General features: G+C 35.8%; 1 protein-coding gene across 1 annotated transcript; it reads left to right on the forward strand.

Moving 5' to 3' along the window:
• Positions 1 to 7,961: 7,961 nt before the first annotated feature.
• On the forward strand, positions 7,962 to 26,690 carry LOC107819614 (4-coumarate--CoA ligase-like 9). The gene is made up of 6 exons (XM_075248403.1): positions 7,962 to 9,155; positions 22,836 to 23,025; positions 23,283 to 23,428; positions 23,533 to 23,600; positions 25,696 to 25,798; positions 26,348 to 26,690. The coding sequence occupies exons 1-6, from the start codon at positions 8,133 to 8,135 to the stop codon at positions 26,471 to 26,473; spliced, it is 1,656 nt and encodes a 551-aa protein (XP_075104504.1). The 5' UTR covers positions 7,962 to 8,132; the 3' UTR covers positions 26,474 to 26,690.
• Positions 26,691 to 26,946: the final 256 nt, after the last annotated feature.

Consider the following 26,946-nt stretch of genomic DNA (forward strand, 5'->3'; position numbering starts at 1 on the left):
TGATAGAATTAGTCATCGAATTCATAACTCGTTTAGCTACTAGGTTCACGATTAAATAGTTATACATATCTAATGAATTTTAATACAAATACAGGGTCTAAACAAAAACTACTTGGTTCATTCGAACCCGAATCTCATACTGTAGCTCCGCCCTGCATTAAACATAATTAAAATCTAAATTAAAGACAAATATGCCATAGTTTCAACTTGTGCCGCGAGAGACAAAATTTCGTTGAATAAACAAATTCTTAATTGACTTCAAAGTCGTCTAAGAATGCTTGTGCCACGATAGACAAAATTTCTAATGAATAAACATCTTAATTGACGTCGTAAATATAGTTTGGTAACATACTTTAAATAAGAAAAGAATTTTGATATAGTAAAATCTTAATACATTTTAAAGTCCTCAAATTTAGGACTTTTTACCTATTTCAAATAAGGAAAGATGTAGTAATTATATTTTTAATTATTTTCAATGTCCTAAATATTTGAAAAAAATTAGTAAATGACTATTTTGTTTAGTGTGAAATTTATTTTTAAAGGGTAAAAAAGGCGAACGACATTTCATTAAGGGTTTTCATGCTTTTAATATAGTACTAGTCTTAGGGTACGCGCGTTGCGCGTGTATGTGTGTGTGTGTGTATATATATATATATATATATATATATATATATATATATATATATATAAAACCTTTTGATAATCACATTAATATATTTAATTAAAAATATATTTGAGTTATAAATAAAAAATAAAAGAATAATTCAAGTTCATGAAAATAATAAATATTAATCTTATTAACTAATGTATTAAAGGAAGAAATCATACCCGAGAAAAGTCTTTAAAACATAAGGAACAAAGTTGGTCCATCATGTATTATATTATTATATATTGTTGGTACAATTCCCGTAAGTTAGTTTGTGCACAAATTTCTCTCATCTCTTCATTGCCATAATCCTGCATGTGCCTATTGGCTCAAAATATTATAAAACCAAAGACATTTGTTCTCTGCATATTAGATAACACAAAAATTAAAAAGTTTAACTTATATGCATTAACAGTGTAACTGTGTAAGTAATATTTTATATTATCAGATCATGCAGAAAATGTTTATAAATAATTTGATTGATAATCTTGAAAATAAAGTAGGTAAAAATGAACTAATAATGTAAAATTCTTTGACCATTACCGAATATTAGTAAAACAAGATAAAAAATGCACACATGCGTAATAAAAAAAGGCAGAATACGTAGTTTACCCATCGACCGTGTAGCGAAATCCCTGTTACACACCTCTTCTTCACGAGAAAGTTTTTACACACCCAACCTTTCAAAAGTGTGTCTAAAATACACTATTTTTGACCAGATAGCACTTACGTGTTTACACACAAAAAAATGCGTGAAACCCGTAAAAAAATACCATTTTTGTCTCCCTTCCCCCACAAGAACCCCTCCCCCTCCCTCTGGTCTTCTTCCTCAGACCACCCTCCCCCATCTTCTTCCCCAAATAGAATTTTTGAATGAACATAAAATTTAAGATCTAAAATTGAGCAATTTTTGTTGGTTTATTGTCTAAATATTATGAAAATTATTTATTTATGATAGATTTAAAAACTTTAACAGTAGTATTGAAGTTTGATAAAAAAGTCTAGAATCCACCATTGTTGGGGTATCGAAAAAAGCTTGTAAATTCAATTGGGTCTTGTTGATTATTGGGTTGTTGAACTCAATTTGTTGCTCGATTATTTTCGGCTAGTTGTTTAGATAGTATGGTTGAATTTTGGTGTTGTTGGGAACTTTCTCACAAATAACTATGGTGGCATCAACAATTATCACGACCCAAAATCCCAACCTGTCGTGATGGCGCCTATCTCGATACTAGGCAAGCCGAAAATCTCAATAAACCAAAACTTCTCCTTAAGGTTAAAAATATAATATTTAAATACAATTCAAATACTCCCCAAAACCTGGTGTCACTGAGTACATGAGCATCTAATATGAATACAAGTCTGAAAAATATAGTCTATAATAGTCTGAGACCAAATACAGTAAATAAAGAGATAGAGAAAGAGAGATAAGGACTGCGGAACACGGCAGCTACCTCAAAATCTCCTGAAAATCAACCACTCGAAAGGATCAGCATCCGCTATGTTCGGGAATATCTGGATCTGCACACGAAGTGCAGGGTGTAGTATGAGTATAACTAACTCAGCAAGTAACAATAATAAATAAGGAACTAAAGATAGTAACGAGCTACACAGTTATGGTTCATTTCCAGTAATTCCAGCAAAAATAGACATGCTATCAAATCTGGCAGTTTAATGTCAAATCAATTTTTATATAATTCTTGTTTATATAATCCGTATATCAACAATCTTTCAGAGATTTCACAACAATGACAGATAGCAACTAAGTGCAACAACAAATGGAAATCAAGTACAACCTCTTAGGACAACAATCACTCGCTGGGCTCTTGGCCCTCATCACTCCCTGGGCTCCCAGCCCTCATCACTCACTCTCAATTGGTACCCGCGCTCACTAGGGGTGTACAGACTCCGGAGGGGCTCCTACAGCCCAAGCGCTATAATCTGCACGGACAACTTACGTGCCATAATATAAATATCTGGATCCGCACGGCCAACTCACGTGTTGCACGGCCAACTCACGTGCTATAGTATAATATAAGGATCTGCACGGCCAACTCACGTGCTATAGTATAATATAAGGATCTGCACAGCCAACTTACGTGCTGCACGGACAACTCACGTGCTATGATATCAATATCTCACAATCAGGCCATCGGCCTCTCTCAGTCATAAATCTCTCCAGTCTCTCGGGATATCATTAATCATGAAATCAGCCCAAATAACAATGATATGATGTATCAATAATAATAACAGAGACTGAGATAAAATGTGCAAGTAAAAACTGAGACTGAGTACATATAGCATTTAACAGACAATTCAACAAGTACGCGATCTCTGTGGGTCCCAACAGTACTATCACATAGCCTAAGCATGATTTACAGTCAAAATTTTATCAACACATAGAGAGCATATAGCTAACAACAAATTATTCAACTTTACAATTTCCCGGGACAGACCAAGTCACAATCCTCTCGGTGCACGCTCACGCGCCCGTCACCTAGCATGTGCGTCACCTCCAAAATAATCACATGATACTAAAATCCGAGGTTTAATACTCTCAGAACCAGATTTAAAACTATTACTTACCTCAAAATGTGAAACTCTTTACTCTACTATGCCTTTGCCTCGCAAATCGGCCTCCGAAATCCTCGAATCTAGTCACAAATAATTCGTTTCAGTCAATGAAATTTATTGAAATTAATTCCATAAGAAAATATTAAATTTTCATAAAAATCCAAAATTTAGCTCAAAAATCGCCCGTGGGGCCCATGTCTCGGAACCCGATAAAAGTTACAAAATCCGAAAGCCCATTCAACCACGAGTCTACCTATACCAATTTTACCAAAATCTGACCTCAACTCGACCCTCAAACCTACAAATCTTATTTCCAAATTTCTAAGTTCCAATCTCCGATTTACACCTCAAAATCATGTAATCTAGTCGGATTATTCAATGGTAATTCAATATTATGGAGTAGAAATGATCACAAGAGACTTACCTCAAGTTTTCCTTGAAAATATATCAAAATCGCCTCTCCTCAAGCTCCAATTCGTCAAAAATGGCGAATGGGACGAAGTCCCTATTTTTATAATTCTGCCCAAACAACCTCGGTTCTGTCTCGATCTTGGCCTTCGATCGAGGTCCTCGATCCTAGGCCTCGATCCTGGCCCTCGACCCTGGCCTTCAATCATGTCTTCGACCCTGCCTTCGATCGTGGCCCTCGACCCTGGGCTCGATCATGGCTTCGATCGTGGTCCTCGACCCTAGGCTCGATCTTGGCTCACATCTGGGCTCGATTTCTGGGCTCGATTCTGAGAGATTTCTGGGCTCGATTTCTGACAGAAGAAATTTCAAATAGAAGGAAATTGCAGCAGCTGTTGTTGTTCAATTTTTGATCCGTTAACCATCCGAAACTCACCCGAGGCCCTCGGGACCTCAACCAAATATACCAACAAGTCCTAAAATATCATACGAACTTAGTCGAATCCTCAAATCACATCAAACAATGCTAAAACCATGAATTACGCCCCAATTCAAGCCTATTGAACTTTGAAATTTCTAATTTCTACAAATAACACCGAAACCTATCAAATCACGTCCGATTGACCTCAAATTTTGCACACAAGTCATAAATGACATAACATACCTATTAAAATTTTCAGAATCGGATTTCGACCCCGATATCAAAAAGTCAACCCCTCGGTCAAACTTCCCAAAAATTCAACTTTTGGCATTTCAAGTCTAATTTCTTTACGGACCTCCAAAAATTCTTCCGGACATGTTTCTAAGTCCGAAATCACCATACGAAACTATTGAAATTATCAGAATTCAAATCCGAGGTTGTTTACACATAGGTCCATATCTGGTCCACTTTTCTAACTTAATATTTTTTTTAAATTATGAGGCTAAGTGTCTTATTTTACTTCGAATTCCTTCCGGACCCGAACCAACTAACCCGATAAGTCATAAATCAATAGCAATGCATAGATTGAGCAGTAAATGGGAAAATGGGATTATAATATTCAAAACGACCGGCCGGGTCGTTGCAACAATGGTGCTTAAGATAGAAAAAGGGAAGATGAAGAAGATGAGTTTTAATTGTAATTTATAATATATTTTTTTTCCTTTTTAAGGTCAATGACACGTGTCATGACCCTATTAGGACGTGACTTTCACGTTATTTGAAAAATTGGTCATGTACAAAAGTGGTGTGTCTTAGATACACTTCTGAAAGAATGAGTATGTAAAAAAATTTCTATGAACGAGAGGTGTGTACAAAGAATTTCGTTGCAAGGTCGATGCATAGACTATATATTTTGCCTAAAAAAATGACATAAAGTTCAACGAATACAAAAGTACAAAAGTACATAGTTTTGTTGACAGTAACAACTTTTAACAAATAAAGACTTCAATTAACTACTATTTCTATCATAATTGATACTATAGAACTATATATTTGTAGAAAAAACTTGTAGAATAACTTGCCTAATTAATTAAATTTTAAAAATAGCTAAAAATTATAGACTATCAATCAAACTTTTAAAGAAACACTTACCGAAATAAACGTCATATTATAGTCATAATCTGGTCATTTAATGGGATAATCATATATTTGCATCCTTTCTCTGTATTTAAAGATGAAAGATTTTTGAACCTCAAGCCGTACTCATTCCCTTTTTCTAACCATAGCCAGAGCTGGAGAGTATCAATTCATATGCTCAAATCTCGCCGTCGAAGTTAATGGGGGAATTAACTTGAGGAATGAGTAATTGTTGATCTTTTACTACAAAATCACCATAATTAATGAATTATTTTTAAAGAACAATAGACTTAAGTAGTATAATAGTTAAAAGATGAAAATAAACAATCAAAATTTTAAATCAATCTTCATAGAATATGCGGCAAAGGAAGTTAAAAACATTAAAGTCATCTTCAATTAAAATATCATCCTAAAATTACATTTTCTTAACAACTTCGATCTAGTGTAAGTTCAATTAGAACGCAAAGAAGTCTTTAGACATATAAAAAAAGTAGTGATAATATATTATGAAAAAGAAAAATTAAAATGGGACATACCTTCACCCAATTCTAATCAACCTAAACTTTATAAATCTTTCTTTCCCTTATTCACCAGAAGAAAATTCTTTTATCATTCATTCTATAGAACCGTAAAAATAAAATAGATTAAACGAATCACGGATGAATATTTGTAACAAAAATAGGAAGAAAAATTCACATAAATGTGCTTGCTATAGGTCAAACGATTCAGATCCCCACTAAAAATACATAAGTGAATCAACACCAAAGAAATATCAAATACATAATGAATTAATTAACGTAATAAAAAAGAGAGTAGAAAGAACGAATGCTTAACCTCAACCTTAAGTATGCAAATAGTCAAAATTATGTTGTGCGCTTTACACAAGGTAGTCGCAGAGTTTAATTTTTCTTTGTGAGGTTTTAGGATTTGTTTCGAATGAATCTAATAACAAACAAAAAGACTCGAAACCCTAAAAACGTGATTTTCTTGTGTTATGTATTGTTACTTTTCTTTTGCAAATATGGTATATTACATAGTTCAGATAAGAAAAAATTTAATACATAATATTTAGTTGATTTTGAATTTCTAAATATCAGAAGAATAATTAAATGATTATTCCTAAATATTAGGAAGAATAATTAAATGACTATTTTATTCAGTGTGCACTATATTTTAAGAGGATAAAAAAGGCAAACGACATTTCGCTAAGAACCTTCGTACTTTTAATATAGTATAGATAGATAGATAGATAGATAGATAGATAGATAGATAGATAGATAGATAGATAGATAGATAGATAGAAATAGATAGATTTTTGTCCTCATAGTATAGATAGATAGATATGGTTTTAATTTAATTTAGATAAATTATTTTGTAACTTAAGGAAATATTTTGATGAGAATAATAAAAGTGTTAAATATATTAAATTTTGGTACATTTCAACTTTCTAAAAAATCTAACCAAACAGCCATCACAGCTTTAACTCCTAAGAAGCTAATATAGAAATTATAATCACCGAAAGCAAGTATATAATTACGTCACAGATGTAATATACAATGAATGTCCTTTAGTTTTATGAAGAATTATTAGTTGTTAATATAAATTGTTTTTACATTTTTGTACAATAGTATTGAAGGAAGAATGCATGATTAAAGGGTAAAAGAGGTCGTTTAATTTTAGAAGGATATCTTGTTAATCTATCTATCTATCTATCTATATATATATATATATATATATATATATATATATATATATGTATATATATATGTATGTATGTATGTATGTATGTATGTATTTGGTACGAAGGAAAATATTTTTAAATTTTTTCATATTTGATTGGCTTGAATGTTTTGGGAAACATTTTCTTCATGAATTCATTTTCCTCTAATGAAAATATTTTCCAAAACTCTTTTTCAACCTTCCCACCCTATTCGCCATCCCTACCAACCTCCACTAACCCATCCCACACCCCTAGCTACCGACCCCATACCCACCCCACCATAAATAAAAATATTATTAATAGTACTTTCTTTTTTATGTTATAGATTAAAAAAAATTCATTTCAATAAATGAGTATTTTATTTCCATGATATAAAAAAGTTTTTTATTTTTTTTATTTTAACAAAAAAATTACTTTCTTTTCATGATGTAGAAAAAATATTACTTTTCATTTCAACAAAATAAATAAGTAAAAAGTATTTTCTTTCATTTCAACAAAAAGAGTATTTTTTTTTCATGATGTAGAAAAAGTAGTTTATTTCATTTCAACAAAGTATTTTTTTCATTTCAACAAAATGAGTATTTTTTTTTCATGATGTAGAAAAAATATATTTTTTTATTTAAAAAAAATGAGTACTTTATTTTCATGTTGTAGAAAGAGTACTTTTTTTCAACCAAAAAAAAGAGTATTTTCTTTTTAGCTATGGAGCACAAATTTTAACGTTTTTGCGTAAAAAAGTAAAGCATTACATTAGTTCCTTTGAGTTTGTGTGAATTTTTAGAAGAATAATTAAATTCTTGAAGAAAATAGAGTCCTGAAAACGTTGGGTATTTGGTGGGGCGGGGGAAGGGGGAGGAAAAGTGTGGACTTGGGGGAGGGAGGGGGAGGAGAGTACCATAAAAAAATATTTTTCTAAAAAGTTATTTTTAACTTTATAACCAAATAATAGAAACTATTTTTCGGAAAAGGTTTTCCACTCACCAACCAAACAAGGGAAAATAAGTTATAAACCAACTCATTTTCCACGAAAAGAAAACATTTTCCTTACACACCCTTAATCTAATCTAATTTATTATTACCATATTTGGAGAACAAAAAAGAGATATTATAGAAATCTGATCACATTTATTTAGAATCTCTTTCTTTCCCGCATCTCTTCTACTGTATAATTGTTGTTGCCTCCACACTGAAATTTCCCAAAATTTGAGCTTCTTCAAAATCCATTCATGGAGCACTATAGCATAGACCCGAAAAATGGCTACTCTACTCATACCAAAACTTTCCACAGCCTAAGGTCGTCACTTCCATTGCCACCTTTATCACAGCCCATTTCCATAATTCAGTACACACTCTCTCTCCTCAACTCCACAACCACCGCCACCACCACTTTCCTCATCGACTCCACCACAGGCCGCAGCCTCTCTTACTCCGAATTCCTTCACAAAACCCAATCCCTTGCCTCTTCCCTCAAGATCCAGTTCCCGTCCCTTTCCAAAAACGACGTCGCCTTTATCCTCTCTCCTCCATCGCTTCATGTTCCAGTCCTCTACTTTGCGCTTCTCTCCCTTGGCATTGTTGTTTCCCCGGCTAACCCGCTCTCTTCTTCTACCGAGTTAACTCACATGATCCAACTCAGTAAACCCACCATTGCTTTTACTACTTCATCGAATTCCCATAAACTCATCCCTTCATTTCCCCTCCGCACCATTTTAATTGACTCCCCCAAATTCCTCTCCATGCTTGAACACCCCATTGCTACGCCTATGTCCAACTTCAACTCAATTGTTCACCAAACTGATTCGGCAGCTATTCTTTACTCGTCTGGAACTACTGGCCGAGTCAAGGGAGTCGAGTTAACTCACCGGAATTTGATTGCCTTAACGGCCGGTTTATACAATAACAAATTCAGCAGCGATGAAAGCGAAAATGCTGAGCAAGACGTGGCGATTTTGACGTTGCCGTTGTTTCACGTTTTTGGATTCTTCATCCTGATTAGGTTAGCGGCGATGGGGGAAACGGCGGTGATAATGGAGAGATTCGATTTCGAGAAGATGTTGGCGGCGGTGGAGAAGTATAAGGTGACCTACATGCCTGTGTCTCCGCCCTTGGTGGTGGCGATGGCAAAGTCGGAGTTGGTACTGAAGTATGATCTGACGTCGCTGAAGCTGGTGGCGTGCGGCGGAGCGCCGCTAGGAAAGGAGGTGGCTGAGCGGTTCAAGGCGAGGTTCTCTAACGTGGAGATTGTGCAGGTATGTGTTTGACGATCACGTGCTTGACATTAAGACTGAGTTTTGAATTTTGTAACTGTTCTTTGGAAATGGTTTAATTGTTTTTCTTTTATTTTGTCTGCATATGAATGTCAATTGACTCAATTTTGTAACATAAACACGTGCAAAGAAATTTCCTGTGTTTTATTTAGGCTTAGACTAATTTTTCTCTTTATTTTAATATCCCATAGAAAAGGATATATAACCAAAATAAATTTTTATGATGAATTAGAATATTAATATTTGTGATTCTTTTTATATGTCTACTTATTTCTCTATTATTATCTCCCGTCTATATTATTCATCTTTTAAAATTTTTGCATATCTTTGCTAAAATATTTATCTAAATTACCTTGTATACATTCTCTTAAATGCCTCACTTAGTGAACAGTACACAATTAATAACGATGGATTTGAAGAAACAAGAAAGAGCAGTAAATGCTTCTTGTTCCCTAAAACGTTAAATATTTTGATACAAATTCAGTTTGCCAAAACAATAAATCATATGGACTGGAGTTAGTAATTTGTAACACATTTGAGAAGTTCTTTTTTCGTTTTTTTGAAATTTTTTTTCTCAAACATCTTTACCTTCTGAACGGATTCTATTTACAAAAGTTTTTTGACTTTTTCCAAATGGGTCTGCGTTTTTCTTTCTTTCAAGAATCTCAATAAAATTATTTTAAGAGCTTTTTGATGTGGATACTATCGAGGTACTTCTTTATTGAATAACTCGTCTTTTGTCAACAAAATTTAAGAAGAATTACAACTATCCTAACAGATTTCCCTATTGTACATACTTTTTTTCATACAAATTACTACTTTTTTTCAGAAAAGTTGTCCAATCTGTTAAAAATATTGGAAATTTCAGCAAAAAAAAACATAATTAAAAAGTTGGGCGGGTAGGATCGAATTTCGTGTCATTAAATGGGCTAACTTGATGAGCCATAATGCAACTTTTTTATAAGCTTAGTTGAGCTAGGATGTATGATGAATGTTTATTAGTTTTAATGAAAATTCTTCTTTTTACCAACACAAATAAAAGGTGTAATGACATCATAGCCACCAAGGACTATGCTCATGAATATGATTCATTGATTTATAATTCGGCAAAGGGTCAAATATACCCCTCTACTTTCAAAAATAGTCTAAGAATAACCCTCGTTATACTATTGGGTTATCTATACCCCTGCAATCATACTTTGGGTTCAAATATATCCCTCATTTAAACGGAGGGACACGTGTCATCGTCCTGTTGGTCAATTCTAAATATCTCCTAATTAATTAAAAATACCTATTACCCATACCCGAAAAATAATTTTTTTTTGTAAAAATTGGAAAAAACAAAAACAAAATTTACTAAAAACTGAAAAAAACGAAAATATTTTTTTTTCTTCATTTTTTACAAAAAAACTACTTTAAAAAAACTGAAAATTATTTTCTAAAATAATATTTTTGTAAAAACTGAAAAACAAAAAACTGAAAAATAATTTTCTAAAGCAATTAAAAATTGAAAAAAACTGAAATATTTTTAACTAAAAACTGTATAAATATTTATTTTTTCAGTTTGTACAAAAACATTGCTTTAAAAAATTACTTTTTAGTTTTGTTTTTCAGTTTTTACAAAAATATTGTTTTAGAAAATATTTTTCAGCTTTTTTTAAAGCAGTTTTTTTGTAAAAACTGGAAAAAAAATATTTTTATTTTTTTCAGTTTTTAGTAAAAACAATTCAGTTTTTTCCAGGTTTTACAAAAAAAATTGCTTTAGAAAATTGATTTTCAGCTTTATTTTTTCAGTTTTTACAAAAACATTGTTTTAGAAAATAGTTTTTAGTTTTTTCTAAAGTAGTTTTTTTGTAAAAACTGAAAAAATAATATTTTCGTTTTTTTAGTTTTTAGTAAAAATAATTTCAGTTTTTTCCAGTTTTTACAAAAAAAAATTGCTTTAAAAATTATTTTTCGGGTATGTATAATGAGTCTTTTTAATTAATTCGGAGATATTTAGAATTGACCAACAGGACGATGACACGTGTCCCTCCGTTTAAATGAGGGGTATATTTGAACCTAAAGTATGACTGCAGAGGTATAGATAACCCAATAGTATAACGAGGGATATTCTTAGACCATTTTCGAAAGTAGAAGGGTATATTTGGCCCTTTGCCGTTTATAATTAAAGGTTCCGATTTCGAGAAGTTGAAAAAAATATTTTTTGGTAGAAAGCACATCCCTCCTTTAATGGTTTTTTTTCCCCACTTTCAGCTCGTGCCGGAAACTATTTACATTTGGTAGATGAAAAGTATAATAAATTTGTATAATATGTATATATATACAAAAAATATATATTTTTCGGCTATTATTTTGAGAGTGGCAATACAATGTTATTTTCTCCCTTTAATGGGGGCTGACGTGACCCAAATCTTGATTAGTTTGAGCACCAATAGAGCTATCGGACACCAATGCATCATAGCCTATTCCAATCTTGTTTTAATATTTGTTTGTCTTTTAGTATCTATTTAATCAATGTTAAAACTTGATTCAACCACAAACTATTGAGGTTTTGTTGTAAAACAGTTGAGAGAAAAATGGAGGCTTCTAGGTTTTCATTGTGTTCTGTATTCCAGAGAATAAAACCGATAGGGTCTGTACAAGATATTAATTGTTCTCTCTTACCCGATAGATGGGCCGACCCAGTATTTTATATACACCACTCAACGAATTACACAACAGCCTAAGATAAATACATAGTTACATAGTGGGCTTCTGGGCCCAATAACAAGAGAAAGAAAAGAAGAAGCCTAAGTAGCTAATTTGCTGTATTTGCTTGTATCTCAAAACCCCCCGACAAGTTGGAGGGTGAGATAACCCCCAACTTGCGAAGATGCATATGATATACAGCTCCCCCCAAAGGTTTAGTGAACATATCAGCGAGCCGATTAGCACCGGAAGTGTGAAGCAGCTGAAGCAGACTTTCATTCAACTTGGTGAGAACAAAATGGCAGTCCAATTCAATGTGTTTGGTGCGCTCATGAAAGACATGATTCTTAGCAATGTGGATGGCTGCCTGGTTATCACAAAACAGACTGACAGGAGAAGAGAAAACAACACCAAAATCAGAAAGAAGCCTGCAAAGCCAAGTAATTTCAGTAGTGGCTTTACTCATAGACCTATATTCAGCTTCAACAGAGGACAAGGATACCACAGATTATTTTTTTTGACTTCCAGCCTACTAGACATCCCCCTAATAAAATGCAAAAATCACTGATGGACTTCCTACTATCCGGGCAAGATCCCCAATCACTATCACAATAGACACTGAGAGAACGATCAGAAGAATTATTATAGAAGATCCCAAAATCAATAGTACCCTTGAGATACCTGAGCAAACGTAAAGCAGCCTGCATGTGAGAAAGCCAAGGCTTCTGCATAAACTGGCTTAAATGTTGCACTGCAAAACAAATATCAGGCCTGGTGTGGGTTAAGAAATTGAGTTTACCCACTAAACACCTATAAGTCTCAGGATTGGGCAGGGGATCACCATGATCAGCCTGCAATTTGTCATGCATCTCAAGAGGGGATATCACCGAAGAACAATCATAGGAATGGAACTCTTTGAGAAGATCATGCACAAACTTTTTCTGGTGCAACAGCACCCCACCCTCAAAATACAGCACTTCAATACCCAAAAAATAGTTAAGATGACCTAAATATTTAATTTTAAACTGATTATGGAGGAAAATTTTCACAGCAGCAATCTCACACAGGTCTGTCCCCAGTGATGATAATGTCATCCACATACACCACTAAGATTACCAAAGCATCACCAGAACCTTTGGTGAAAAGGGAATAATTATTAAAGGAGTGCTCATAGCCTCTAGAAGACAAAGACTGAGACAACTTGGCATACCATTGCCTCGAAACTTGTCTCAATCCATACAAAGATTTTTTGAGTTTACAGACCAAAGGAGTAGAAGCAGAATCAGGGGGCACAGTACATACTGAAAGACCAGGTGGAAGCTTCATAAAAACTTCTTCATCAAAATCCCCATGCAAGAAAGCATTATTAACATCTAGTTGGAATAGTGGCCAATTTCTTTTAACAGCTACAACAATTAAAGTTTTAACAATAGTCATTTTAACCACAGGTGAGAAAGTTTCATGAAAATCTATACCTTCAACCTGTGTATCACCCCTTACCACAAGTCTAGCTTTATATCTTTTTATGCTCCCATCAGTTTACTACTTAATTTTGTATACCTATTTGCAGCCAATTGGCTTCTTGCACTTGGGTAACTCAACTATGTCCCAAGTACCATTAGTCTCCAATGCCTCAAACTCTTTTCTCATAGTATTCTGCCACTCAGGGATATCTGTTGCCTGAGAATAAGTAGTAGGCTCAAATGCATGATGCTCACTAGAAGTAGACATAACAGTTGAATTGGCAGACTTGGAGCTATGATTAGGTAGAGTACAGACATAATTCTGCAGGTAAAAAGGAGGATTGTGAGGTCTAGATGATCTCCTTAAAGGAGGGAATTCAGATTCATAGAGAGAAGAAGAGAGATTAGGAGAAGCAAGAGAACTGTTCAGAGGTATTTCAGAGTCATAAGGAGCAGAGTTGGAGGGAAGAGGAGAAACAGGAGATGTAACTGATGGGGCAGGGTAAAAGAAATCATGGAACAATGAGGAATTCTGCTTAACAGAGTGATCAAAACAAGCAGAAAATGGTAAATTTGACATAGTAGGGGAAGTAGATCCAGATTGAATAAAAGGGAATATATGTTCATGAAATATAACATCTCTAGAGATAAAACATGTTTTATTCTGTAAGTCATATAGTTTATAGGCTTCCTTCCCAAAGGGATAACCAATAAACACACAAGGGATGGCCCTAGGCTGCAGTTTGTCCCTATGAGGTTTTGGGACAGTAGAGTAACATAAACATCCAAAAGCTCTAAGATTTGAGTATGTACGGAGTTTGTTATATAAGATCTCATAGGAACTCTTGTCCTTTAGTATCTATTTAATCAATGTTAAAACTTTATTCAACCACAAACTATTGAGGTTTTGTTGTAAAGTAGTTGAGAGAAAAATGGAGGCTTCTAGGTTTTCATTATGTTCTGTATTCCAGAGAATAAAACCGATGGGGTATGTACAAAATATTAATTATTCTCTCTTACCCGATAGATGGGCCGACCCAGTATTTTATATACACCACTCAACTAATTATACAACAGCCTAAGATAAATACATAGTTACATAGTGGGCTTCTGGGCCCAATAACAAGAGAAAGAAAAGAAGAAGCCCAAGTAGCTAATTTGCTGCATTTGTTTGTATCTCAACAATCAATCGAGTTACATCTTCTTCTTTTTTCTTTAAGAATGAGCTAATAAATGAATGACTTGTTAATAACTACTCCCTCTGTCCCAATCTTATACGGTGATGTTTGACTCAACACCGAGTTTAAGAAAAAAATGAAAACTTTTAACTTATGGTCTAAAACAAGTCATAGATATTTGTGTGGCTATAAATCGCCTTATTAAAGGTAAGTGAGAAGGTTAAAGTTAGATGAAAGTACTACTCCCTCCGGTCCACTTTAATTGAATTTTTGACTTTTTTTTGTGATCCACAATATTTGATTTTTTCAGATATCAAGAAGTAATCAACTTCCTTTTTCCAAAGTTGCCCTTGGACTAAAGAGTCTAGGACTATTCGTGATATTTTCAATGAACAAATTAAGGTTAATATGATCAATTTTATTGTTAATTAATGCTAAAAGGTGAATTCTTTAATATGTGTAAAAATAGCTAAAAACTTAATTAAAGTGGATCAGAGGGAGTATATAATTATATGATTTTTTCAAATACTCTTTTGCAATTTCAACTTCAATATATATTTTCTTAAACTTCATTAAATATTGTCCAAACGCGTAATCAATCAATTAAAATTATTTCTATGTTCAACCGTTTCAAGGAAAAAAAACCCTAACTCAACTGTTTAGATAATTTAATTTTGGTTCAACTCATTCTAACTCTTAAATTAGTACTCCCTCCGTTCACTTTTACTTGGCATGTATACTAAAAATAGATTTTCATTTTTACTTGTCACTTTACGCATATCAAGAGAAGACAATTTTTTTCCTGTTATACCCACAATATTTATTACTCATTTCAAATTATTTTTTCAAAGCCAATAAAAAATGTATCAATTAATATGAGTATAATTGTAAATTATGCACTTCATTTATTATTTCTTAAGGGGCGTGAAAAGTCAAAACGTGCTAAGTAAAAAGGGACAATAATGGAGCAGCGAAGGCAATTCTTCTTCTACCTATATATATATATATATATATATAGGTAGGTAGATGACTAGATGAGTGATTTTATGGTGTGCCTCACGCAACTAATGTCAGTTGTGCATCTGTGAGGCACAAAGTGAAATTTTACTTTGATGCCTTTAATGGGTAAAGACCCTACTTGTCATCTCCTGAAAATAATATTGTGTGCTGACAAAGATGGTTGGCTTCACACTATACACGGCGTCTTACGAACTGTCATCAATACTCTGAAAATTAATGAGTACTTATGATCTAAAATTAGTCATTTTGGTTTATTAAAAAGAATAAAAAATTAATGATATGAAAGGTCAGTCTGATATGTCGACTGAAGCACCTGCTGGACACTTATTCAAGAAATGGTTTCCATCCCTTCCTTGTGTATTCAAGAAATGGCAACTTCCAGATAGTGGTCCCTTAGATGGGTGATAAGGTGTCAACTACATTAAAGTGTTGGAAATTTTCATGGTTTCCGGTAAATCGACCACATAAGCATTATCATTGATTTTCTTTAGGTTGTGATAAGGACCATACCCGCGGAAATCCAAGCACAAAGTCCATTTTCAAATCCTCCCAAATATTCTCATGACCAGTATTCTAAGTTTGATCCTTTGCAGTTTGGCATGTATAACATCTTTTCACCAATTTACTGACATCTTGCTTTAGTTGAGGCCAATGATACCTTCAATTTCTTCTATTGCAGCAATTGTCCGGCTAAGCCTCCGCCATCTAAATCTGTAATAACCTTTTGGCAAAGCTTATTTCCTTTTATAAGGAACGTGAAAATCTTCAACAACTTGCTTAAGTTGGCAATATTTTTCCCAGATTACTCCCAGATCCTTGTCATTTTCATGATTTTCTTTCAAGCAATCAAACCCAATGATCTCAAACCTGAGTGTGGTCATTAATGACACTCGTCGGCTTAAAGCATCAGCTACTTTGTTATCTACTCCTGACTTGTGTTGAAGTCAATAAGGAAATTTCTCCAAAAAAGTGATCCATCTGGCATTCATGTCTTAACTAATTCTCATTTGACTGCCAAGGTACTTTAAATCCTGAAGATCAGTATAGAGGACAAACTCTTTACTGATAAGATAATGTTCCCAGTACTTTAGAGCCCGTATAACCGCATAAAACTCCTTGTTATAAGTAGACCACTTCCGTCGCGCGTCACTCAATTCTTCACTGAAAAAGCTACTGGTCACTTTTCTTGTGATAACACAGCTCCAATATCCACTTGCATCACACTCCACTTCGAAAACTTTGTCTAAACTCAGCAAAGCTAAGATTGGAGCGGTAGTCAGCTTCTCCATGTCTGCATCTTTATTTCACTGAAATTTTTCTTTCTTCAAGAGATCAATAATGGGAGCCATGATCTTATTGAAATGATGAATAATTGACGATAGAAGGTCGCTAACTCGTGAAAATTATGCAGTTCACTTATTATTTTGGGTACTGGCCACCCCTTAATAGCACGCACCTCTTCTTCATCCACTCCAATACCATCAGCACTGACAATGAGCCCTAAGAAAAGTAACTCTGAGGTCATAAAACTGCACTTCTTGAGGTTGATATAGAGCTTGTTTTTCTGTAAGACCCCCAGTACCTCCCTTAGGTGCAAGATGCGATCTTCCCGAGTTCGACTGTAAATTAGGATATCATCAAATTATACTAGAACAAACTTCCCAATAAATGGCTGTAGGACCTGGCTCATAAGTCGCATAAAAGTTCTTGGAGCGTTAGTTAAGCCAAAAAGCATGACTAACGACTCATACAATCTATCACGTGTCTTAAAAGCTGTCTTCCACTCATCTCCTGGTCGAACCCTAATCTGATGGTACCCACTATGTAGGTCAATCTTTGAAAATAATTGTTAGTTTACAGATATGTATAGTGTAGTCTTGTCCCACATTGGGAGAGGAGTAATATCTCCTTGTAGTGTATAGCTATAAATAGGGACCTCTTGTATTGTATTTATCATCTAATACCAATAACATATTTTCTCCTGTGCCTTCTCACATGGTATCAGAGCATTAGTGAGAAACCCGTCGATGTGCATCATTCCAGCGACTTCCGGGAAGAAAGACCTCTTCGCCGTGCAATTTTTCGGCGACTTAGAAGGTTGTCCATAAGCAAATCACTTTCTGTTGGTGTTGTGCAAAAAACCAACACCACCACAAGACTCCTCAGGCTCCGGCGACCAAACCCCAGTCAACCCCACCGGAAAACACACGTCCACATGCCCTCACGCGCTTGGAAAAGGAAAAAAAAAATTCCGACGAGATCGGACCCACGCGCCGGCGCGTGAACACTGTTCCGGCCAGATTTTGAAAAAGTTCCAGTTGAACAGTAGGATCGCCTGGTAATTCCGATCCTACCCTCACTGGTTTTGTTTCATTCCGACCACTTTGAGTTTTTTCGTCAGCTACAGTAGATTCCGGCGTAAACAGTGTTTCCGTCACAGAAACAGTGTTCTGTTTTCCTGTTGTAAACAGTGTTTTTCAAGCTATTTCTTCAGTTTTCTCACCGGAGTTATTTCCACTATTTCAAGTTAACCCTACTACTACATCTCGTAGCAACATGGGAACCGATGCTTTGAATAGTCGGATGGTTTCTTTAGCAGATTATATTGAGTTCCTCAGTACAAAGCATATAAGCAGACATCTTCTGAGATAGCTTCTATTATTCAAACAGGTAATAGCGTGACTTGTTTCTCCCAATCTTCATCCTCTGAGTCTTGGGTCATTGATTCAGGTGCATCAGATCATATTTCTGGTAACAAATCTCTTTTTACTACTATTTCGTATTCTCAATCTCTTCCAAAAGTCACAATGGCCAATGGGTCTCAAACCATGGCAACTGCAATAGGTCAAGCAAGCCCACTTACTTCCTTACCTTTAGATTCAGTCTTTTATTTTCCCAATAGTCCTTTTAATCTTATAGCTGTTAGTCGCTTAGCCAAATCACTTAAATGCGCTATTTTATTTCTTGATGACCATATTTTTATACAGGAACGCAGTACGGGGCGGATCATTAGTACCGGGCGTGAATCAAACAGACTTTATTACCTTATCCTTGCTAAATCACATGGACTCACATCTTGTCTTCCTTCTACAACTTGTCCTGTTACTGATTCACCAGATTTATTATAAACGGTTGGGACATCCCAATTTGTCAAAACTTCAGAAAATGATATCTGGTTTATCTCACTTGTCAGCTCTAGAGTGTGAGTCATGTCAGCTCGGTAAGCATACTCGCTCCCATTTTCCTCGGCGTCTTGATAATTGAGCAGAGTCACCTTTTACTTTAGTCCATTCAGATCTTTGGGGTCCTAGTCGGGTCAGTTCCACCTTGGGTTTCCGCTACTTTGTCAGTTTCATTGATGATTATTCTAGGTGCACTTGGATATTTTTGATAAAAAATTGATCTGAGCTGTTTTCTATTTTCCAGACCTTCCATGCTGAAATTCAAAATCAATTTGGGTTTTTGGGGTTTCTATTCGCACATTTCGTAGTGATAATGCCCGAAAGTATGTCTTCCCCATTTCAGCAGTTTATGAAATCTCATGGAATTATTCATCAAACATCTTGTCCGTACACATCTCAACAAAATGAGGTAGCTGAAAAAAAGAATAGACATCTTATTGAAACAGCTCGCACCCTACTCATACAATCTCATGCTCCGTTGCGTTTTTGGGGATGCAGTTCTTACATCTTGCTATCTTATTAATCGTATGCCATCTTCAGCTATCCAGAACCAAGTTCCATTCTCTGTCATGTTTCCCTACTTACCTTTGTTCTCTCTTCCACCCCGTATCTTTGGAAGCACTTGTTTTGTCCATAACCTTACTCCAGGAACATATAAGTTAGCTCCTCGTGCTCTTAAGTGCGTATTTCTGGGTTTCTCGAGAACACAAAAGGGGTATCGATGCTACTCTCCTGACCTCCAGCGGTACCTTATGTCCGCTGATGTTACCTTTTTTGAAACTCAATCATATTTCACAGGTTCAGGTCATCACTTAGCTATTTCTGAGGTACTACCGGTTTTATCTTTTGGAGATTCAGTCACTCCAGCTCCACCACCTACAGCTTCAGTTGTAGCTCCACCACCTATAGCTCCAGTTCCACCACCTACAGCTCCGGTTGTAGCTCCACCACCTATAGCTCCAGTTCCTCCACATAATCCAGTTCAACCTTCTGCAGCTCCACCACTCTTGACTTATCATCGTCGTCCACATCCAGCATCAGGCCCAGGTGATTCACGCCCCGCATCAGATTCTGCACCTACTGCGGACTTGTCTCCTCTTAGTCAACCAATTGCATTCCGCAAAGGTGTACGATCCACACTTAATCCTAATCCCCACTATGTCGGTTTAAGTTATCATCGCCTGTCGTCACCTCATTATGCTTTTATATCTTCTTTGTCCACTGTTTCTATCCCTAAGTCTACAGGTGAGGCACTATCTCATCCAGGATGGCGACATGCTATGATTGACGAGATGTTTGCTTTACATGCGAGTGGCACTTGAGAGCTTGTTCCTCTTCCTGCAGGTAAGTCTAGTGCTGGTTGTCGTTGGGTTTATGCAGTCAAAGTCGGCCCGGATGGACATGTTGATTGGCTTAAGGCTCGTCTTGTTGCAAAAGGATATACTCAGATTTTTGGGCTTGTAAAGTAGCATTTTTATCAGTTAGACATTAAAAATGCTTTTCTCCACGGTGATCTTGAGGAAGAAGTTTATATGGAGCAACCACTTGGTTTTGTTGCTCAGGGGGAGTTTAATGGTTGTGTGTGCAGATTGCGCAGGTCACTATATGGTTTCAAACAGTCCCCTCGAGCTTGGTTTGGTAAGTTCAGCACAATTATTCAGGAGTTCGGCATGACTTGTAGTGAGACTGATCACTCTGTGTTTTATCGGCATTCTGCTCCTAATCTGTGTATTTATCTAGTGGTTTATGTTGATGATATTGTTATTACTGGCAATGATCAGGATGATATTACTAATCTGAAGCAACATCTCTTTCAGCACTTCCAGACTAAGGATCTGGGCAGATTGAAGTATTTTTTAGGTATTAAGGTCGCTCAGTCTAGCTCAGGTATTGTTATTTCACAGCGGAAGTATGCCTTAGATATTCTTGAGGAGACTGGAATGATGGGTTGCAGACCTATTGACTTTCTTATGGATCTGAATGCTAAGCTTCTTCCTGGACAGGGGGAGCATCTTAGAGACCCTACGAGATATAAGAGGTTGGTTGGCAAATTGAATTATCTCACAATGACTAGACCTGACATTTCTTTTCCGGTGAGTATTGTAAGTCAGTTTATGGATTCTCCCTGTGATAGTCACTGAGATACAGTTGTTCGCATTCTTCGGTATATAAAGTCAGCTCCAGGCAAAGGATTACAATTCGAGGATCGAGGCCACGAGCAGATTGTTGGATACACAGATGCTGATTGGGCAGTATCACCTTTTGATAGACGTTCTACGTCTGCATATTGTGTACTAGTAGGAGGTAATTTGGTCCCGTGGAAGAGCAAGAAACAGAATGTAGTTGCTCGATCTAGCGCTGAAGCCGAATATCGGGCCATGGCTATGGCAACGTGTGAGTTAGTTTGGGTCAACCAGTTGCTCAAGGAGTTAAAGTTCGGAGAAATCAGCAAAATGGAACTGGTGTGTGATAACCAAGCTACTCTTCGTATTGCGTCAAATCTGGTGTTCCATGAGAGGACTAAACACATTGAGATCGACTGTCACTTTGTCAGAGAAAGAATTCTTTCAGGAGATATTGTTACAAAGTTTGTAAAGTCGAATGATCAACTAGCAGATATTTTCACTAAGTCTCTTACTGGTTCTCGTATTAGCTACATGTGTAACAAGCTCGGTACATATGATGTATATGCACCGGCTTGAGGGGGAGTGTTAGTTTACAGATATGTATAATGTAGTCTTGTCCCACATTGGAAGAGGAGTAATATCTCCTTGTAGTGTATAGCTATAAATAGGGACCTCTTGTAATGTATTTATCATCTAATATCAATAACATATTTTCTCCATTGCCTTCTCACAATAATATTGAATCATTTAACTAGTCCAGAATGCCATCCGATCGAGGAATTGTAAACTTATACCCCACAGTGATCTTGTTCATTGCCCTAATGTCTACACACATTCTCCAACTTACGTCTTTCTTTGATGTAAGTAAGGTTGGTATTGCACAAGGACTCATGCTCTCTCGTATATACCCTTTCTTAATAACTCTTCAACTTGGCTTCTTAAATCTCATTTTCTTTATGACTCATTCAGTAGTGTTGTAGGTTTGGAAAACTTGCGGAGATAAAGTTTTAAGTTTCTATTCAGGTTAAAAGACTAGTTTTCTTATATTAAATTGCTAAATTTCCTTTTCCTAATAAATAACATATTCATTGCAATTAATATATCACTTTGCAAGTATATTCATTATTTTGTGCTGCCTTCTTCAAGATAGTCCATGAGTGATAAGATCCACATCACAGTGCCTTGATACCTGTATTGAAATGATGCCTCAGCGACGTGAAACGTCCAACTTGAGCTTCACCTACTTTTGGCTTAAGAGTGCGTCAAAGTGAGCCTTTAGCAACACTATCTCAGGATGGGATGACTTTTAAAAAAGTAAAGAGTTTATAATGCATGACTCGGTGTTGGGAAACTTGGTCAAAATATTTATGAGAAGGAAATGCCCTTGGAATTGTTTTTTATGTATAAGCATTTGTTCTGGTCTTCAGTAAAGGGCAGCACGATGCACAAAGCATCCCGCGTTCACGCAGGGTCCGGGGGAAGGGCTGCACCCTAAGGAGTGTGATGTAGGTAGCCTATCCTAACACAAGCATTAGTAGCTGATTCTATGGCTCGAACCCATAACCTGTAGGTCACACAGAAATAACTTTACCGTTGCTCCAAGGCTCCCATTCTGTTCTAGTCTTCAGTAAGGTTGCATATTCTATGTGTGCATTACATTATCTTTTACAATACTTGAAAGAGGAGATTCTGAAAGCCATATAACTATATATGTAGGTAAACACAGATGCATGCATCTGTATTCATTTGTTTAGCCACATTGTGTGAAGCATTCAACAGCTTGTTTATTTCCTCTGTATGTTTAGTAGCAAGAAGTGTTGCTTTTTGTCTACCTCTTTATTGATTATAAAACAATAACTGATGTTGCCTTTCCTGGCATATGCTATTGTTAACACTTTTTCTTCTAAAATAAAACAATAACAAGAAGTGATGCATTGCCGTTCCATGCATCTAATATGACATAGCTTTTGGGTTTAATGCGTTTACCTGTGATTCATCATAGGGATATGGTCTAACTGAGAGTACGGGAGCAGGTACAGGGATGATAAGACCTGAGGAAACAGATCGATATGGATCTGCTGGTCGCCTTGCAGATAATTTGGAAGCTAAGATAGTCGATCCTGATAGTGGAGAGGCCTTACCTCCCGGGAAGCATGGAGAGCTTTGGATACGCGGGCCAACAATCATGAAAGGTGAATGCATATATAGCTTATAATTAACCTGTTAGTTTATGCAAAACTTGGCAGTTGGGATCGATGAACGTGAAAGCAATTATTGGATGAGCTGACAGTTCAATAATAGTCATGAGTTGGTTGTACATTATGTTATGCCATGGAAGTAGTAAAATAAAAAACGAAAAAGATACCCATTTTTATCTAATGTTAACTAGTGTTGTACCTACTTTCTTTGGTATGCTTGAGTATTTAAACAGAAAGTTGGTTAATGGCAGGTTATGTTGGAGATAAACAAGAAACATCAGCAACTCTTAAGTCAGACGGTTGGCTAAAAACTGGTGATCTCTGCTATTTTGACTCGGATGGGTTCCTGTTTATTGTTGATAGGCTAAAAGAACTGATAAAGTACAAGGCATATCAGGTAATTTTGTTGATGGTGATCCTGGTACAGCTATTGAGTTTTATGCAAACTTGTAGTTGCATCTCTTCTACTATGTCGTTGCTTATGAATGGATGCTCTTTCAGGTACCCCCTGCTGAACTGGAACAGTTGCTTCAATCAATTCCTGAAATTGCTGATGCAGCAGTTATTCCGTTAGTGCTCCTCCCTCTTTTATCTTTCTGTCCCTTGACATCCTTCTATCCATGTATCAGAAATGTTGAACTGAGAAACCCTATAGAGCTAAGAAAATATGTCCTCCCAATGATGGAAATATAATTGTTTTTACAGCTTAAACGTAATTTCGAGTGTTCATGTTTTTTATCTAATATGCAAAGGCTGCACATATGGGAAGTACTAAACAAAAGTTGCAAGATGGACTTTGCTTTTAAAGAGGTTACTTGTTTGTTGTATTGTCCTGCTACTATTCAGTGAAAGCTGTTAAACAGGTCGATCATTCTTGAAGTTAGACATGGTTCTTCAGATCTTCCAGCTAGAGATTTATGTTCTGCACTCTACAGCACAATTTTTTTTAAACATGTGACATGAAATAATGAAACTTCAGCCATAAAATTAAGACGGCTTGTAAAATCGACATATTATCATTTCTGGTATCTGATTTTTTCCGACTCTGTCTATAATTTACAACTTTTGCTTGAGTACACCAAAATTACCAATTTCATAATACAGCAACAACAACAATAAACTCGGTGTAATCCCACAAGTGGAGTCTGGGGAGGGTAGTGTGTACGCAGACCTTACCCCACATGGAGAAGATAGAAAGACTGTTTTCAATAGACCCTCGGCTCAAAGAAAAATGAAAAAAGCAGTAGCACCAGGCACTCCAGCAAGATAACAAAAAAACTGAAGCGAAAGAAAGAGCAAGTAGTGATAGAAATCTACAAAAAATAAGAAAGTACGTGACTAACACTTATACTACTTGTATGCATTAGAAAAACGCATGACTTTCTACTAATCTTCTACCCTAATACTCGACCTGCACACCCTCCTATCAAGGGTCATAACCTTGGTAAGCTGAAGCAGCGCCATGTCCTGCCTAATCACCTCTCCCTAATACTTCTTTGGCCTACCTCTATCTCTTTTTAGACCCACCTAGGCCAATCTCTCACACCTCCTTACTGGGGCATATATGCCTTTCCTCTTCACATGCTCGAACAATCTAAACCTCGCTTCCCGCATCTTATCCTCCATGGGGGCCACGCCCAGCTAGTCCATAATATCTTCATTCCTTATTTTATCTATCTTGGTATGCCTACACATCCATCTCAACATCCTCATTTCTGCTACCTTCATTTTGTGGACATAGGTGTTCTTGACTACCAATTTCATAATAAATGATCGAAATTTGACATTGGTCAAGAAAGTATTCTATTCTCTTATCCCTGTGCATAATTTCTGAGATGTTATGCCGGAGTTTTTTTTTTTAAGATGCTTCATTAATTGGTTATCCTTGATGCATCATTTTTCTTGATCAGTCCACCTAACAAGCATATTAACTTGGTAATACAAATTCGACTTGTATCAAGTTTGGTATTGCGTCAATCCTGAAGTGTGATGTCAAGAATTTTCTATCAATTCCTTGCTTTGTCATGCTTATTGAGTAATAATTTTGACTGAATCCTCTGATTGATAGTTATATGTGTGGCAGTTGTTTTTTCCTAACAAGTCTTGAGTAAAAATAGGTGCCAGTTCTCCAGGCTTCTGTAGCGCTAGCAATGTCCGCAAGATAATTCTAATTTCTCTTCTGCGGCTCTTACGATCATGTGGATACTTTTGACTTAGTACTTTTGAATTCTATACCCGTTCATTCTAAGAGACGAGAGGCTTTTAGATCATCAAATCTTTGGTCCTCATCTGAATTGTGCAGGGGCACACTGTCACAATCTGTTCATTTAGAAGCTTGTGTTCATCTTATCATACCTTTATTTCTACATTCAGTTATAAGAAAAATGATAAAAGAGACAGGACGATCGTAATTAGAAGATCCATTCAGCTTAAAAATTTCAGCATGTGAATTTTAGTCTGGGGTAGGCACAAGTAATCATAAGGAATTATTTGGACCCAACATTCTTTTAGTAGTTTTATGCTGATATTTAAATGCTAATAAGACTCTTATACACAATCATCTGCATATTTTTCTAGTTGTGGATATTTTAAGCTTCCCAAGCAGTTCTTAATCCCTTTGATGTTCTGATGCTTTGCTCATTCTTTTCGTTTCTTCTGATGTAGATATCCGGATGAAGAAGCAGGGCAGATTCCAATGGCTTATGTTGTCAGAAAACCTGGGAGCACTATTAGTGAGTCACAAATTGTGGATTCAATTGCAAAACAGGTACACCTCCAATTCGATATATATATATAAGACTAAAACTCTTTCCATTAAAGAAGCATCTATTAGCCTAGGATTGTCACAAGACGTAATTTAAACTTGGTCAATTCAGTTGAACCCATTGAACATAAGCTGCATACGCCTATGAAATTTGTTAAGACTTTTAAGCACTGCAACCTTAGAGTATAGTGGATACGTGCTAATATTGTCCAATTGTTTTAATCCTAACACCACATAAGACAACGTAAAGTTGTCTCCATGTGACCTAGAGGTCACAGGCTCGAGCCGAGGAATCAGCCACTGATGCTTGTGTCAGGGTAGGCTGCCTACACTACACTCCTTCAGGTGCGGCCCTTCCCCAGACCTTATGTGAACGTATGATGCTTTGTGCACCAGGCTTGGCTTTTTTTTGTATGTATATATACACACAATCTTCCTACTTTCTGTAAAGATGGAAAGCTTTGATGAAATGACTGTGTTTCTTCTTAGGATGGACTATAAGAATTGCTGATTATCCGCTCAAGCATATTATAACCAAAGGATATCTTGCAGGTTGCACCATACAAAAAGATACGTCGCGTTGCATTCATTAACTCAATACCAAGATCTCCAGCAGGAAAGATCTTGAGAAGAGAACTCATTGATCAGGCCATTTCTGGTGCTTCAGCTAGATTATAACAGAAACATGGAAACTTATGGAGAAATATGTGTAATTAATCCAAACCCAAATGGTAGACTGGTACACATGTTATATGTTCCTTCAATTCTTCTATCTCACCTTACAACTTCAATAGATTTTCACTTCGAACTTCATGGTTTCATGATTTTTTGTTGATATAAACCTCTGGATTGATCCAAGTTGGAAGAGATAAATTGAACTGTTTTGCTGTTAAAATGTTACTACTCATTATTAGCTGCCTTCTTTGTTGGAATGGCAACCTGGATGGGCGGGTGGGTGAAGCTTTACACCGCAAAAGTTATAACTCGCCTTCCTAAGTGTTGGGATACTTGGCTTGATCCAGAGAAACGACAAGCTACATGATAAAAAAGGAATATATCAAGTTTTTAATAATCTGGAGTGAATATGAAACCGCATAATTGAGAATTCTGTTGTGTCACAAGTTTCTGACACGTTTAGTGGAACCATCTCT

Source organism: Nicotiana tabacum, chromosome 24 (genome assembly GCF_000715075.1).
Source record: "Nicotiana tabacum cultivar K326 chromosome 24, ASM71507v2, whole genome shotgun sequence".
NCBI lineage: Eukaryota > Viridiplantae > Streptophyta > Magnoliopsida > Solanales > Solanaceae > Nicotiana > Nicotiana tabacum.

What these genes read in the sequence shown, in the direction of transcription:
- LOC107819614 (XM_075248403.1), top strand. Translation starts at nt 8,133, where the DNA reads ATGGAGCACTATAGCATAGACCCGAAAAATGGCTACTCTACTCATACC. An exon ending in CTAACGTGGAGATTGTGCAG is followed by an intron (nt 9,156 to 22,835) that starts GTATGTGTTTGA and finishes GATTCATCATAG; the next exon opens with GGATATGGTCTAACTGAGAG. An exon ending in GCTGATGCAGCAGTTATTCC is followed by an intron (nt 23,601 to 25,695) that starts GTTAGTGCTCCT and finishes CTTCTGATGTAG; the next exon opens with ATATCCGGATGAAGAAGCAG.